General features: G+C 51.3%; 1 protein-coding gene across 1 annotated transcript in view; it reads right to left on the reverse strand.

The window, feature by feature from the left end:
• Positions 1-252: 252 nt before the first annotated feature.
• Positions 253-17,400, reverse strand: part of SCARA3 (scavenger receptor class A member 3) — a 47,293-nt gene continuing 30,145 nt past the window's right edge. Inside the window, exons 6-7 of the mRNA XM_087866417.1 lie at positions 15,537-16,580; positions 253-2,109 (exon numbers count right to left, since the gene is read on the reverse strand). Coding sequence (XP_087722543.1) covers positions 1,661-2,109; positions 15,537-16,580 — 1,493 coding nt within the window. The 3' untranslated portion in view covers positions 253-1,660. The remainder of the gene's footprint in view (positions 2,110-15,536; positions 16,581-17,400) is intronic.

Genomic DNA, 17,400 nt, shown 5'->3' on the forward strand with positions numbered 1-17,400 from the left:
GTTTCTCACTGGGCTCCTGCTCTTTGTGGGTAATTCCTTCATATGCTCTTGGTCCCTGGCCCCAATAGGACCACTGTGAATTCCTGGCAGAGCTCAGTGTTTCTAGATGGAGGGGCAGGGTGAGAGACCCAAACTCCACAGTGAATATCTAGGGGACCCCTTGTCCACTGGTTCCCTTCCAGGGCAGGTGAGGCAGAGCCCCTGAAGGCATTATGCCCCTGCTTGGGCCGAAAGGACCAGAAGACACCTCCCTCCTGGAAAGAGTTGTTTACTGAGTCAGTAATACTATGTCACATGATAGCATATGTAGACGGGATTACATGGCAGTGGGGGCGGGCGGGAGTGCAAACCAGTTGCACTTCTATTAGGAGAAGGGAGGTGGCATTAAGGCTTTCAGAAGGAGGAAAGGGGCTGGTGTCTGAGTTGGGGCCAGGGAGGAGACAGCTCCATGCCCCCGGCCCAGGAGTGGTCGGAATCTGTTGAACACAAAGGAGGGCAGCTTTGCAATGGGTCTAGCCAGTGGGTGCCTTCTCCTTGCTGGGGGAGCTTCCCAGGGCTCCTTTCTGCCCGTGTGCGCAGGAAGCTGGAGGTGGTGAGGGGTGATGTCAAAGTGAGCCTCCTGTGGACATTCAGGCCCTTCTCTCCTCATGTCCAGTCTTGCTGGCCATGCAGAGAGGCCTCGGGCCATTCTGAGTCATGGCAGGGTGAGGTCAGCAGGCTGCTGTGGACAGGAGAGCTGGGTGCAGGAGGAGAGAGCTGCTGTTACCAGGCGTGGCCCTCCGTCAGCCACCACAGAGGGGCCCGTCCCAGGAGTGGAGCAGACTGGCCTGGCACAGAGCAAGGGAGCCAGCTCCACAGACAGCCCGGTGACCACTCCTCTTCACACTGGCTTCTGCCCCTCCTTCCTCCAGCTTCCCAGCTGCTGGGCACCACTCTGGGAGAATGTTCCAGGGCCTAGATAGCCTTCCCACACAGATGAGACTCCTGCTTGGATTTCTGCTGGGATGTTCCTGGGAGAAGGAAGCAAGGATGATGCGAGGAATTTTCTGGAGACATGAAAAAGTTGCTGAACTCATGGGAGCACGGTGCCCAGAGCCCGAGGACAGTGGCACAGGTGGAGTCCCTCTGGCCTGAGTGAGGCAGGGGCCGCTCCCGGGACTCTGTTCCCATGGTTAGGAGAGTGTTTTGGTCGCCAAATCCACCTTGTCCCTAGAGCTTGAACGACATTCCCTGCAAAAGTTTTCCTGGGTCTTCTCAGTCGAACTGCTGGCTAGGTTGGTTCTGAAGATGCTGGAGAGCTGAGTTGGTCAGCAATTCAGAAATGGATTTAAGACCTTCCTCCCAAGGTAGCCACCTCCCTGGCAGGCTCAGTCACAGGAGAGGGGGCGTCTCCTCCTGCCCTCTCCTCCTGCCCAGCCAGGGAAACCCGGTTGGCTCCCTGGCCAGCAGAGAAGTGTGTGTGCGTGTGCGTGTGCGTGTGTGTGAGAGGGGCTACTTTCTATGGTATAGTCAGTACTGTGCAGGGGCAGGCCGGGGGGAAAGCCCCTTTGGGATCAAAGGACCACAACCGTCTGTAGGTGTGGCTTTCTGGGGGGCTTGTTCTGCCCCAAGGCCCTTCCCGCTGTTCTGTGTAGCAGTGTCTGGGACTGGGGCCCTTCTACTAAGGGCTCTGGCTTCCTGGTGGGCCTGGAGGCCCTGGGAGTCCAGGGGGTCCCTGGATCCCTGGTTCACCCTTAAGCCCCATGGGCCCCCGCTGGCCCGGTGATCCCGTCTTCCCAGCAATCCCTGGTTTTCCCTGAGGCCCTGAGGGCCCTGGAGACCCTGGGGGACCCTCTGGCCCTGGGGGCCCCACGTCCCCCTTGGGGCCTGGCTGTCCTCTTGGGCCTCCACTTCCAAAGCTGCCCTTTGAGCCTTTGAGGCCTGGGAAACCTCGAAGGCCAACCGGCCCCCTTTCTCCCACAGGTCCTTTGTCTCCAGGCTGCCCCTGAGGCCCCTGGGGTCCCGGGGGACCCAAGCTGCCAGGGTCTCCTTTTGGTCCTCTGCTGCCAACGGGCCCTTTCGTGCCCATGTCTCCTTTGAGTCCTCTTGGTCCTGGAGGGCCGGGGGCACCTAGGGTCAGAGAAAAGAGGGGAGAAGTCAGTGCACAAGGAGCAGGTCTCCTGAGGCTTTCCCACGAACTAGGCACGGTGCCCAGGCCACAGTGATGAGCCCGAGGGTCAGCCAGACACCAAGGCCAGGTCTGCCGGCTGCAGGCTCTGGGAGCTCGGGCTGATTCTGCGACCCCTCTAAATCAGCTGGACCACCTGCGCGGTGGGGATGAGAAGACTCCCCTGCACGCTGGCAGGGGTTCTGAGACAAGGCCTGTAAATGCCAGGCAGGTGCACAATGAGTCATTGTTCCGACTTCAGGGCTCAGTATGGGAACTGAGAGAGCTGGACAGCTCTGGGAAACGGCCAAGACTGTCCAGGACTCTCTGTCCGGGTCTGGAGGCCAGCCTGGCCTTCTACTCCTTCTCGTGGTCTTTGGTAGAACCCCCACCGCCCCACAGACATCTCAACCCCAGGCTCTGAAAGCATCTGGGACCAGACAGGGATGGAGTCAGGTGACATGGGGCAGAAAACCAAAAAAGTGAGGCATGAGAAGCAGACCCCTCCCAGGATGAGTACACGGGCACAACAGCCCAGAGAAAGGGCAGCTCCTCTAGGAGGCCCACCCTGACTACACCAGCCTATTCTCTGAACTCCTGAGGCTATTACTTGCTGAATCTTTCAGGTGATGTGTAGAAAAAGAAGTCACAGTACAGTGAAAGCAAACCCTCGGTGCCTATCTGGTGGGCCCCGCTAGACTGTGGAACCCTAGGAAGAGAGTGAAGACCACAGCTCCCATCCCCCACCCTGGGCATGGAGCCTGGGTCGTGGCAGGGAGAGTCCCCCCACAACTGTGGCCCCCCTGTCTCCCCCCCCACCAGGCTCTAGCCTGGTGCCTGGGGGAGATGCCGAGGTGTAGATGTAGTCTGTCCTTAAAGAGCCCAGGTTAGCTCCCAAGCCAGGGGTCAGATGACCTTAATATCCTTGTGACTCTGTAGGCCTGAGAGTCACCACCTCCCAGAGCGGTACCAGCCCTGAGGACACAAAGCACAGTGTGGCTATCACTCTGCCCAAGGCATCTCTCAATACCCTGAGCGCAGAGAAAGAGGACCCTCCGGCCTCGTGAGGATCGTGCAGGAAAGGCCCAGCAAAGACCTGGCTTTCTTTACTGGTCTCTGCAAAGGACACTGGGTAGGAGTGGTGGGAGCAGTGGGCCCCAGGGCTGGCCTGGGGGATGAATTCTCATGCCCGGACTCAGCTCCCCCTGAGAATTCGGCTGCTACATCATTCCTCTTGCAAAAGACTTCCAGCATTTTCGAGCGAGGTGGGAGCCAGTCCAATTCCTGCATTTCACAGAGGAGGCAACTAAAGCCCAGAGAGGTGAAGCAGTATCCTCAGGGGCCCCCGAGCGGAAACCAGAACCCAGGTGGGCCTCTCGGGGACAAGGGATCCTGCAGCTGGGAACTGGGAGCCCTGCCAGTGGCCGTGACCCAGGTCTGTTGCGCCAGGGCCTCCTCTCCAGCTAATGAAGACGCCAGGGCTGTGAGTCCTAGCTGATGCTACCTGCTGCCCACCCTCACTCCCCCCTCCATGCCCCCCACCCCTGCTGCTCCCTGCGTGTCTGCCTCCCAGAGTGTTTCTGTGGAACAGAGTGTCAGTGACACCATCCTCTTCTAAGATCTAAACTGGGATCTAAACTGGAAACTGGAGCCCAGACAGAGTCAGCCCCACGAGGGCCAATAAAAACCTTCCAGCCATTCCCTGCCCCCGCCTGCCCATGCCCACTTCCCCCCACCCAGGGGGATGTGGCCCTGTGTGGGCTCGGCTCACGTGGCCTGCCAGCTGCAAGGGCGGGGATTCCATCATCGGGCTGGCGGGGGCATGGGTGGGGCTGGCTGGCTCTGGAGGGGACCTGGCCAGGGAGCAACCAGGAGACAGGACCTGCTCTTTGGTCTGCAGTGGGCCTCCCCCAGCCCCTCACCCCACCCTGCAACCTGGTACAGGGAGGGGCCCATGTGGGGACGGCGCCCTGCAGCCTGGCAGGACATACTTGGAGCTGGCAAAGTCACAGCCCCGTCGGTCTTCTACCCAGCTCTGGCCTTGGCACCTGAGCGAGCTGAGGTTGGAAAAGCAGAGCCATTAGAAGTGGAGAGGGCCCTGGAGGTGGGGGGGGCAGTGGATGGGAGTCAGAGGGCCCTGGAGAGACGCTGGGCAAGCTCTTGCCCACTCTGGAGCTCAGGTCTCATCTCTAAAATTGAGAGTCGCCCTTGACAGTTCCGAAGGGCCCCTGTCACTCTGCCACTACCCCTCCTCCTGCCTCTGTCCCTGCTCCCTGGCCTGCTTTTTTGGGCTCAGCCTCTGCCTCCTCCAGGGACACAGCTCCCTGGTTCTTCACCCTCTCTCCTTACAACCGCTGCTGTGCGTTCCACTCTTGTTCCTGGATGGGTGGGTCCACAGTCCCCATTTCTAGCCCCGACTCAGGAAAAGCATGAGAAGTCTCCTGTGGATGAGGTTGCCCTGCTCTGAGCAGCCTCAGGTCCAACAGGGGCCCCTTCAATCTCCCCAGGACCCCATCCTTCCCTCGACACTATCTTCATCAGGTGTCCACTCCGCTCTTGCCGAGGACGTCTAAGGGCCTCTATGCCAGTAGTGAGGGAGACAAGGCAAAGGGTAAAGGCCCTCTCTTCTGCCCCCCTCCCACCAGCTCTCGCAGCCTCTTCTTCCTGGGGAAGCTCCTGGCGGCTTCCCTGGCTGGGGAAGGCTAGCTGCCCACGTGCCCGGGGTAGAAGGTGTGTGCTCACCTTAGTGCCCCAGGGGGAGACAGCCCCCAGCAAGCGTGGAAGGAGGACTTCAGGGAAAAGAGCCACCTCCCTCTCCATACCGCTAGTCGTGGCTGTCCCCACTGACCCCATCTCTGAGAACACAGAAGGGTGTCCTAGACAGTCACCTTGCAGACATCAGGTGGGGTGGCCTCGTTTGGGGCCACTTACCAGGCCTCCCTTGCTGCCCACGTCAGGGGCCAGAGGACGGAGCCTGCCCTGTGTCGGTGTGCCTGCGACTCCCAGCCCCTGGCTCTCTCTCTAACTTCTCTGTGACCTGCCTTCTCTTGCAGAAGGGAAAGACAATGAGAGCAGCGAACATGTGTCTCCCGAGTCTCCTGTGTCAGCACTGCACACCGAGATTGTTGTCCCAGTCTGCAGAGGAGGAACGGGGTGCAGAGGCTGGCGGCTCGCCCAACGTCATCAATAGGAAGGGGTAGAGACAGGATTCAAAGCCAGGCCTGAAGCTTGGAAACCCATGCTCCTTCCCCCAACCCTGCCACCTCTGGTCCTCATCACACCGTGGCTGGGGCTCCTGGCCCTTTCCTCACTCCCCCCCAGCCCCTCCTGGCCTCCCCCTGCCAGGCCTCTGGCCTGGTGCTGCCCAGAGGAGGGGGAGGGTACACACGGAGCGGGGAAGGGAAACCTGAAGGTAAGCAGAGCGTCTGCCAGTCCCTCCTGGGCCAACCATGAATCATGCAGTCAGAGGGGAGGGCCGGCGGGACCTGGGTCTAGCCTGGGAGGAAGTAAACAACCATAGTTTAGTGGTTAGCTTAGGAGCCAGGAATGTGGGCAGAGGCTGACCGAGGCACTTTGCAGGACAGGGTGCCCCCGACGCAGCTTATAATCAGATCTTGGTATCAGCGGGGCTAAAGGCAAAGGAGGGGAGGGCTGGATCCCGCTCTGGGCACCGGGGGGACATTTGAAGCAAAGGAGGAAACGGAGCGGCATGGGTTGAGGTGCAGAGTTGGGGGAGAGGCACGGAGTGCCACGGAGTTCTGGGGAGGCCCGTAATTACTCAGGAAGCCAGAGACTATAATTAGGCCATCCCGGCCCATTAGGGTAGAGCCACAACTGACAGCATGTCTGGGACAAGTAGGGGGTCTGCTTCTGGTCTGCACTGGGAACCCGGAGGAAGAGGTGGGGAGTGTGTGTGTGTGAGCAGAAGCCCTGAGTCTGTCAGCACCCAACGCGGCCCACCCATGGGTGGGGTAGTGCGTGGGCAGGAGGGGCCCACAGTCCATCTCATGGTCCAAAGCAGCAGGCCAGCTTACAAGGGCAGAAAGACATCGAAACAGAAGGGGTGTCTCTCGTAAGACTGGTGCCATGGGAGGCATGCTGGCCTGGCCTTTGGGGGACCTGGGTTCGGGTCCCAGCTCTGGTATTAACAAATTGGGTGGCTGGGAAAGTCTCTGTCCCTCTTTGCACCTCAGGCTTCCCTCTATTCAGTGAATATGTTGGCCTGAGTCAGGGACTGTCGATACTGACTGTTGTTACCGGAGGAACACGGGAAAAATGACAATGGACTTCTACTTCTGTGACACACTAGATGGCAGCAGACCAAACTTCCCATGGAGAACAATCCGAATCATCAGGTCAAGTAGCAAGACACCCTTCTGATGGCTTTGGAGAGAAACCAAAGGCCAAAATCACAGGGAGAAGGGAGACCCCTTAAGGCCTGGCCTTCTTAGCCACGTTTCTTCTCAAGGCATTTGTCGATTAGTGGTTCGTGTGGGCAGAGAAGCTGAGAAGCCAGACAGAAGGCTGCGGCTGTCAGGCTGAGAAGCTGAGCAGGGCTTTCAGCAGCTTCACTGGGGCTGGAGTTCAGGGCTGCCAAGATCCGGGAGGAAAGGAGACTGTGTGTGCATTTGCTGCCAGGACCACAGGGCACAAAAGTCGAACAGAACGTTCAGCTTCATCCAGTGGTGCTGGGGAGACAATAGTTGGAGTGCAGGACCGACAAGGTGGTGGGGCCCTCGTAAACAGTCCTCCAGGACCACGCACTGTACGTACGAGTGTGCCAGAAATAGGCCAAGTGTCAGAGCACCTGGGTGGCTCAGGCAGTTAGGTGTCTGACTCTTGATTTCAGCTCAGGTCATGATGTCAGGGTGCTGAGATTGAGCCCCGCATGGGGCTCTGCACTGGGCGTGGAGCCTGCTTGAGATTCTATCTCTCCCTCTGGCCCTCCCCACTCGAGCACACGCTCTCTCTCTCTTAAAAAAAAAAAAGAAAAAAGAAAGAAATAGGCCAAGTGTCACCTTCCTTGCCCACCCTCAGCTTCCAGCTTTGTTTATGCTTTCATTATGCATTCACTGAGCAAATGTTTCCTGAGTGCCTTCCAAGGGCAGGCACTCTGTTGGGTACTTGGTGAGTGAGACAAGGAGCCCATCATAAAGCAAATCAGGTTCAAAATCATCCCTGAAATTAGGGCACCCTTTTATAGTTTACAAAAACTTGTTCCTACTCCTTGTTGACAATGATACTCAAGGCTACCCCATAGGCTATAAGCAAGGTAGGTATTAATACTCCTATTTGCGGATGAGGGAAACTGAATTGAAAGTAGCCAAGAGCCTTGTCCAAGGTCACTCAGCTTATAAGCAATGATGGTTTCCTGTCTCCAATCCCAAGCAACAGTCCTAGCACAGACACTGTCTATCACAGACACAGAAATAATCCTAGAGTAGGAAGACAGAACTACCCTATGAGAGGCACAAAGACTACGGAAGTATCACAGGCTTTCTGTTGAGCAAACATAGCTAGAAGAGGTCTCAAGGATCAGTTGGTCTTATCCTTTCACTTACAGATGAAGAATATAAACAAAAAACAGAGACTTAGGAAGATTAAGTGATTTTGTTTACAGACTCAGAGCAAATTAAAAGTCAGACTCCTCTCCCATGTCGTTTAAGAGTCCAGCCCTTCGGTCAGCACACTGCTGTCCCACCCCCGGTATTCTAGAGAGCAGCTCAGCTCCAGCCAAGAGGAGACCTCACTGCCAGCTCCAACATGAGAGGCTAGCAACCCTTGTCTGTGCGAGAAAGAATGAGAAACAAGTTCCTATAGGAAGGCGTATACATTTTGTACCTGAAATTTTCTCTCCAATGAGAAAGCTTTTATCTGTGCTGCTTTAATAACCAAGGGGAATGTAGACAGATGTGCGGAGGTTGAACCAAGGGTTGGATGTGGCTGAAACAAATGTCCCACCTTACTCGCCAGCTAAGATGAGGTCCTTTGATGAGAATTCTTCTATTACTAGCACAAAAGCAGATATAAATTCCCATGACTCTTGCTGGGTTATACTTAGAATGAGGTTCCCCTCCAACACTTTGAGTATCATCTCTCCCTTCTCACTCTCTGCCCCGCATCCTACACCTAGGCAGGACCTGAGTGGAAAGTCCTTTTTGGTATCTGCAAGCTCATGCTCTCGGTGTCCCGTCTTCAGGCTGGACACTGGATGTGTGCATCTCAAAGCCATGATGAGGGGTCAGTATTTAAAATCAAGTGTGACAACTAATGAATCATCGAGCCTTACATCGGAAACCGAGGATGTACTGTATGGTGACTAACATAATATAATAAAAAATCATTAAAAAAAATAAAATCAAGTGTGACCTCGAGTTCATGCCTTAACCTTGCCCAGTCTCAGGTCATCTTTCTGTAAAATAAAGACACCAACTCCCCAGTGTCATCTTGTCTACTCTACAAAGGTGGTTGTGAGGCTGAAATGAAACAAAGCGTATGAATGGGCTTTGCTATTGGGAAAGATTTATATTTCATTTGTTCTTGGGCTCAATGCAACGAAAACACAAAATTACCAGAGCGTGAACCATAAGAACGACCTAACAATGTCTTTGCTGGAAAAATGCATCCTAGAGGTTGTATCCTAGAGATACTTATTTTAGGTGAAATACTGCAGGCAGGTTTCAGTTACCCAAGAAACACTCAGTACCTAGCTTTGTTGTAAAAATATGACCACAGGCCAACAGGACCTACCCCCACCCAACACCACCAATTTAGATTAAATTAAAAAATGAACCCTAGTGGCCGTAGAAATGCTCACTGATATAAGATAAAGGCAATACAGGTTTAAGACTAAATAGTTAAAGCAAAATGAGAATCAGAAAGGTTGGTTCCAAATCTGCGGAGAGAGCAGAGCGTCTGGGATCGTGGAGACCTCCCTCCTTCCTCCTTGGAGCTCCCTAGGTTATCAGGCCCAGATGTTGGCCCCCCCAAATGTAAACCATAAATTCTGGAACTGCCAGATCTCAGTGGCTAACTAATTCTATTCTTTAGAGCCAAGACTGGTTATATTTTCAGGTTGAACATTCTTCCCACTAAGACACACTCTTCCTCAGGAAGGGTCCGGGGAACCTAAGTATAGCCATCCAGGTTCCTAGTATAAATTAATCCCAATTAGGAGTCTTTTGGACTCTTTTCCAAGAGAACAACTGTTGGGTATACTGCTGTGAAGGAGTAGAATGTTAGGGATTGAATTGTGTCTTCTCAAAATTCATATTCTGAAGTCCTAACCCCCAGTACCTTGGAATATGACCTTCCTTGGAGACAGAGTGCTCACAGAATCAATTTTAAATGTGGCCACTAGGTAACCCCGAATCCAATATGACTGGTGTCTTTATGAAAAGGGGAAACTGAATACAGAGACAGACATGCACAGAGAGAAAATGAAGAGACCCAGGGAGAAGCCAGCCACCTACAAGCCAAGGTCTGGAACAGAGCCTCACAGCCCTCAGGAGGAACCAACCCTGTGTACACCTTGATCTCAGACTCCTGGCCTCCAGAGCCGTGAGACGATACATTTCTGTTCTTGAAGCCTGCTAGTCTGTGGCACTTTGCAGCAGCAGCCTGAGCGGGCTCATACAATGCTTACTCCACAATGAAGTTCTCATAAGCAGAAGCCGTAGAGCACTTCAAGTGAATCGAAGGAGTGGGCCAGGGAACCGCCCTTCGATATGGAATCTAGGGGTAAGCTGGGGATGGAGGCACCCTGAGGGGAAGAGGAGGTCAGCCGCTTGCTGGGGAAACTGATGGCGAGAGACAGGAGTGGACCACAGCAATGACGTTGATCAGCCTGCACGGTCACCGAGGAGCATGCTGCATTTGCTTGGGTGCTTTTAGAGGAACGGGGTTTTAGGTGACTTTGGAGAAGGCCATTCGAGGCAGCTTGCAACTTTGGATCTGAACTGCCTTGAATTTGAATCCTGTGTCCACTCCTTGATAGCTATGTGAGCTTGGCTAGACCTCCTGTGGTACTCAGTTCTTGGTAAAGGCTTCTTGGGTTCAGTTTCAGGGATCCCGGGAATAAAAGGAGATAATGTGTATGCCATCCACTTTCCCCAGGATCTTGGTATGTATCTCTCCCTCCACCTGGAAGTCTTCTGCTCATCCATGCTGACCCTGCTATACCTGACTTATTCCTCCTTTTTCTCAGGTCTGATGGTTAATTTCATGTGTCAACTTGACTGAGCCATGGGGTTCCCAGATATTTGGCCAAATGTTATTCCAGGTATGCCTGTGAGATTAATATTTGAATCAGTAGACTGAGTAAATCCCCAATGTGGGTTGGCCTCGTTCAATCAGTTGAAGGCCTTAGTAGAAAGAAAGGCTAAGAAGGAACTCCTCCTGCCTGACTGCTTCAAACAGGGACATCAGCTCTCTCCTGCCTTTGAGTTTGAACTGAAACATTGGCTCTCCCTGGGTCTTGAGCCTGCCAGCCTTCAGACTGCAACTACCCTATCAGCTCTCCTGGGTCTCATATATATATACATATATCCCGTTGGTTGGTTCTGTTTCTCTGGAGAACCCTGACTAATACAGATTTTGGTGCCAAGAGTGATTCTAAAGGGACAGAATTTTAAAGATGAGTTTTCCAAACTGATCTGGGGTTTCTGGAATTGACTTTCTAATCTAAGATTTAAAGATGCCAATGACTTTATTTCTAGTAGTACAGAGAGCCTAATAGTCCAAGGCACGATATGACAATAGAGGTATAAAAAGTATGGGGGACTCCTCATCAACCACTTAAGAGAGGCAAGGATCTGGGTGACCATGTGTATGATACTTTGAACATTTTTTGTCAAAATAACGAGTATAATGAGATTGGTTGCTCCTAATGTTACTGGACAAAGTGGGGAAAGAAAAGGTTGAGGGGGTTCAAATTCCCAGCTCAAGTGTCACATAAATGACATGCAAGCTTCTATGTCCGCCCTTATCTCCTGTAGCTACAGGGATGAAACTGTTGAAAAATCTAACATACAACCTCATCCTATGACTGGCCGAATTGCAATGCAGATTGAATTCCCAGCTTCCCAGGGTGTCTACTGTTAAAGTAAAGGCATTGACTGGGAAGGAATGGGATCCTGGGAAGGAATGGAGATATGTGGGAAGATCCTGATGGAACTGGGGACATGGGACCCCTAAATTATTATGAATCATCTTTGACAGTGGAAACAGTTTCCCTATCCCCAGGAAAAGTGACCTCTTGGGGTCTCTCTCTGTCTCTCTCAAATAAATTTTAAAAAAAATTCAAGGGCCTTCTACATCAGTGAAATTTTTAGTGGCCCAGTGATGTGACATGTTGAGATGTCCCTTCTAAGGTGAAGAATAGGCACTAGGCACTAGTGCACACCTAGTGGGACTCTTTGGCACCAGGCACACCTAGTGGGACTCTTTGGATTTTGGAAGCAACATATACATCTTCCTCACTTGGGTGTGTTACTCCGGTCCATTTACTGAGTGAACTGAAAACGTGCTAGTTTTGAGTGAGGCCCAGGACAAGAGAAGGCTTGCACTAGGCACACCTAGTGGGACTCTTTGGATTTTGGAGGCAACATATACATCTTCCTCACTTGGGTGTGTTACTCCAGTCCATTTACTGAGTGAACTGAAAACGTGCTAGTTTTGAGTGAGGCCCAGGACAAGAGAAGGCTCTGCAACAGGTCGGGCTGCTGGGTAAGCTGCTTTGCTACTTGGGCCATATGATCCAGCAGACCCAATGGTGCTCAAAGTGGCAGTGGCAGATAGGGATGCTGAGTGGGGCCTTTGGCAGACCCTTATAAATGAACTGCACTATAGACCCTTAGGATTTTGGAGCAAAGCCATGCCATCCTCTGTGGATAACTACTCTCCTTTTGAGAAACATCTCTTGGGCTGTTATAGGGCTTGGGTAGAGACTAGATGCTAGCCATGGGCCACCAAGTTACCATGAGACCCGAGCTGCCCATCTTGCACTGGGTACTTTCTGACCCACCAAATTATAAAGCTGGGCATACAGAGCCACATTCCACCATTCAATGGAAGTGGTGTATATGTAATCAGGCTTGAGCAGGCCATGAACGCACAAATAAGTTACAGGATAAAATGGCCCAAATACCCATGGTCCCCACTCCTACTATACTACCTCTTCTCTCCCAGCCCACACCTATGGTGTTATGGGGCCTTCCCTATGACCAGCTGACAGAGGAAGAGAAGATTCTAGCCCAGTTCACCATTGGTTCTGCATGATACACAGACATCACTTGAAAGTGGACAGCGGCAACTTTACAGCCCCTCTTTGGGACTTCCCTGAAGGATAGTGGGACCGAACATCTTCCCAGTGGACAGAACTTCTGGCAGTGTACCTGGCTGTGTCATGCTTGCTTGGAAGAAGAAATGGCCAGATGCGTGATTATAACCTGCTTCATGGGCTGTGGCCAATGGTTTGGCTGGATAGTCAGGGACTTAGCAGAAATGCAATTGGAAAACTGGTCACAAGAAAATCTGGGGAAGAGGTATGTGAATAGTCCTCTCTGTAGGAGCAAAAAATGTGAAGACATTTGTGTCCTCTGTTAATGTTCTCCAAAGGGTGAGCTCCACAGAGGAGGATTCTAATAGTCAAGTGGATATAGCATGGCCTATTCTGTGGGATATCGGTCAGCCTTCTTCTCCAGTCATCCTTGTCATTGCCCAATGGGCTCATGAACAAAGTGGCCATGATGGCAAGGATGGATTTTGTGCATGGGGTCAGCAACATGGACTTCCAGTCACCAAGGCCAACCTGGCTATGGCTACTGCTGAGTGCCTAAACTGCCAACAGCAGAGACCACCAGCAAATCCACAGTCCACAGGGTGATCAGCCAACTAGCTACCTGGTGGCAGGTTAATCACATTGGACCACTTCCATCATGGAAGGGCCATGTTTTGTTCCTGCTGAAATAGAAACTTCCTCTGGTTATGCATTTGCCTTCTCTGCATGAAGTGCTTGTGCCCCCAAAAAACCATATGGAATGCATTATCCACCATCATCGTATTCCATGGTATTCCAATGTAGCACTGCTTCTGATCAAGGAAATCACTTTACAGCACACGAAGTGCAACAATGGGCCCATGATCATGGAATTCACTGGTGCTACCATGGTCTCCACCATCTTGAAACAGCTGGTGTGACAGCAGATTGAAATGGCCTTTGAAGACTCACTTCCAGTGCTAACTCTGTGGCCATACCTTGCAGGGCTCTATAGGGTCTGAATCAGTGTCCAGGATACAATGGTGCTGTTTTTCTGATAGCCAGGATTCACTGGTCCTAGGATCAAGGGGTGGCGATGGGAAAGACACCACCCACTGTCACCCCTAGTGACCCACTAGCAAAATGTTTGCTTCTTATTCCCACAACCTTATGCTCTGCTGGCTTAGAGATCTTAGTTCCAAAGGAAGGAATGTTTCTGCCAGGAGATACAACAATGACTCCATTGAACTGGAAGTTAAGACTGCTGCGTAGTCACTTTGGGCTTCTCATGCCTCTGAATTAATAAGCAAAGAAGAAGTTACTGTGCTGACTGAGGTGACTGATCCTGACTACCAAGGAGAAACTAGACCACTACTCTACAATGGAGGTAAGAGAGAGCATGTCTGGAATTCAGAAGATCCTGCAGGGTGTCTCTCGGTGCTACCATGCCCTGAAATAAATTCAGTGGAAAACTACAACAGCTCAATCCAAACTAGGAAGGGCCCTAGACTGAGAATGAAGGTTTGAATCACCCTACCAGGTAAAGAATAACAACCAACTGAGGTGCTTGCCGAGGGTAAAGAAAATACAGATGGGTAGTGGAAGGAGGAAGTTATAAATACCAGCTATGACCATGTACTCCTTGTCAAGAGTATTCCCTCCTTGGTATGTTTTAAATATATAGATATATATATACACTAGTTATTTTTGCTTTCTTCCCTCTTTTATCCCCTTACATAAAACCTAAACTATATTGACTTTATATCACAGTATTTAAATATTGTTAACTTTATGTCATAGTATTTAAATTATGAGATATCAAAGGGAAGAGTAAATATTTCTCAGGGACTTCACCTTTTCTTCTGGGGAAGGGGTTAGTGCAGTTTTGGTTGCACAGAGGACACTCACATCATGAGCATTAGGCAGAATTGTAACCTTGTTAGTATTTCCATTTGGGAATTAAGTATGATTTAAGGAGATGTATATTGGGTACCAAGTTGATTTGTGATGGTTAATTTTATGTGTCAACTTGACTGGACCACAGAGTGGCCAGACATTTGGCCAAGCATTATTCTGAATGTGTCTGTAGGGGTGTTTATAGATGAGACTAACATTTAAATTGGTACTGAGGAGAGCAGATTGCTCTGCCCAATGTGGCGGGCCCCATCTAATCAGTTGAAGGCCTGGATAGACCAAAAGGCTGACCCTCCCATAAGTAAGAGAGAATTCTCCTGCCTGGTGGCCTTCAAGCTGGCCCATCATCTCTTCCTGTTCTACAGCAGCTTCTGGCCTTCCAACTCAAACTGGGACATCAGCTGAGCAGATTTTGGCCTTGGTCAGCCTCCCTAATTATATAAGCCAATTTTTAAAATAATCTCTTTCTCTCTCTTATTGTTTCTGTTTTTCTGGAGAACTCTGACTAATGCAGGGGTGAGTTGAGAGAACAGAGCATCACAGTGATGGGCATCCCAAGGAGCAGGTGGCTGAGCGCCCCAGTGATGAGGTGGGAAGGGAGAAAATGAGAAAACAGAGTTTCCAAGGTGAAGTCTGCCTATTTCTCTGTGTGGACCCTATCAAACAAGTCCACATATGAAAATTCAGTTTTGTATGGCAGGCAAAATTAGGAACCATAGCACCTTCACAAAAGAGGTTTGTAAGTACAGTAGTCCTCCCTTACCCATGATGGATATGTTCCAAGACCCCCCTACATAGCCTATTTTTTCCTATATATACTTACCTGTGATAAAGTTTAATACATAAATTAGGCATTATGTGAATGTTGTCTTTCTCTCTCTCAAAATACCCTATGGTACTGCATTTACCCTTCTTGTAATGACCTGAGGTGATAAAATGCCTAAGTGATGAGATGAAGTAAGGTGAAGGACACAGGCGTTGTGACGTAGCATTACGCTACTATTGACCTTCTGAGGATACCTCATTAGGAGAAAATTGAAACCACAGATAAAAGAGGGACTACTGCATTTTTTAAAGCTTCCAGTTGCCCTAGGCATTTGCTACAGGATTGTATGAACTACAAGGACTTTTGCCTGAAACCAGGTACTTCTGTGTCGGGCAAGATCACCACAGCCCTCTGGGTGCTCGTAGCAGGTGTGGCCCAGGTCTGGCTCTTACCTCTCAGGATGGTGACGTTGCGAAGGATTTCTCCATGCTGCGTGTCCACAGCCTTCATCTCCTCTACGATCATGGAGAGGTTGCGGACGTTGAAGTCCAGCCGTGCACTGAGCAGGCTGAAGCGCTCCCGGAGCAGGTCCGTGGTGCCCAGCATGAGGGAGACGGACTTGTTCAGGTAGTAGAGCTCCTCGGCGTGGGTGTGGAAGCCCAGCGTGCAGGAGAGCCGCACGTCGTCCAGATACTTGAGCATGCTGTGCACATGGTTGTCAGTGGCATTGATGTTGGTGAAGATGGTACCGATCTCGATCTCGTGCGAAGCCATGCGTCCTTCTAGCGTCTCGAACCTCTCCACCGTGCGGTTCTGGGCATAGCGGGTGTGGTACTGCAGATCGTGCATGTTCTCCTCGTGGTCGTCCAGGAAGGATGAGATGTTATCCAGCTGCAGCTGCAAGCCCATGACCTGCAGCACCAAGTCGTGCATGCTCTCGGCATTCTGACTGATGCGCTGCGAGGAGACCCCCAGGGTGGCCTGGATGTTCTTGACTGCTTCTCCGGTCTTGGCTGAGGTGGTGCGCAGGCTGCTGAAGAGCCGGGTGTAGTTTTGCCAGTCAGTGACAATCTTCTGGAGGGTCAAGGTCTCCTCGTCAGTCTTCCGCCGGATCCCATGGATCCACTCTGAAGTCTGCCCCACAGTGAAGTTGATCTGGTGGATGGTAGCCTTGACGTCATAGCAGTCCTGGGTGAGGTCCTTCAGAGAAAGGTCCAGGCCAGCCGTGGTGGCCTGCCAGCCTCTCACCTGGGCGAGAAAGAGCCCCAGAGACTGGTTGACCTGGTGGATAGAGAAGGAACAACTGCCCATCTCCTGGGAGATCTGACTGCTGGTGGTGGAGAGCAGCTCATGGGTCTGAGAGGTCTGGTCCAGCTGCACTTCCTGGGCCAGAAGCATCTTCTGAATTCCCTCCAGCTCCTCCTGCAGTTTTCTGATCTCTTGCTCCAGCTGCCCAGCCTCATGGCAGAAAGAACAGTTGTTTGGGGTTTTCAGATCTTCAGGGGAAAGGGACAACATTTTGAGTTGCTGAAGGATCATGGGACAAAAGTTGTTTCTTTACATATTTCAGAGCGTAATGAATTGTCAAGTGGCTTCCCGATCCCTCTTCCTATCCTAAGCCTGCTATGAAATCCTTTTTGGAAAAACCTTACCATCTCTATGAAATATTATTTTACCAAATGTCTTTACTATGACCTGAAATGTAGAATTGGGGACATTTTTTCTATCTAGCCACCAAATTCTCGAGAATATATCTTCATAACTTTTCTAACATTGCCAAGAACCACCCACTTACACTTTATCTTAAAATTTCTCCAAATATTTTTATATTTGTTACCAATAAACTTATGGGGAAAAGATGGTGTGGGGAAGATTTCTCCCTGTGACAGATGAGAAATGAGGTGCAGAGAAGAAGCTTGCCATATATCACTCAGCTAGTACTTTCTCTTTCTATCAGGGCAGGCCACCTCTACCCCTTCTATTATGGCCCCTTCTGTCTCAGTCTCAGAATGAGAAGGTCCCTGGTTGAAGCAGGAGATAGCATCATGGACTGGTAGGGTAGGGTAGGGTAGGGTAGGGTAGGGTAGACTTATCAAGAGGTTTTGGAAGATCTTAAAAATAATTTCTGGGTGGTTGGGTGGCTCAGTTGGTTAAGCTTCTGAATCTTGATTTTGGCTCGGGTTATGATCTCAGGGTCCTGGGATCGAGCCCTGCGTTGGGCAGGGAGTCTGCTTGTCTCTCTCTCTGTCTCTGCCCCTCCCTCTGCTTGCACCTGCACTTTCTTTCTCTCTCAAATAATAGATAAATCTTTAAAAA

This window comes from Ursus americanus, chromosome 13 (genome assembly GCF_024610735.1).
Source record: "Ursus americanus isolate L20-20 chromosome 13, mUrsAme1.1.p, whole genome shotgun sequence".
NCBI lineage: Eukaryota > Metazoa > Chordata > Mammalia > Carnivora > Ursidae > Ursus > Ursus americanus.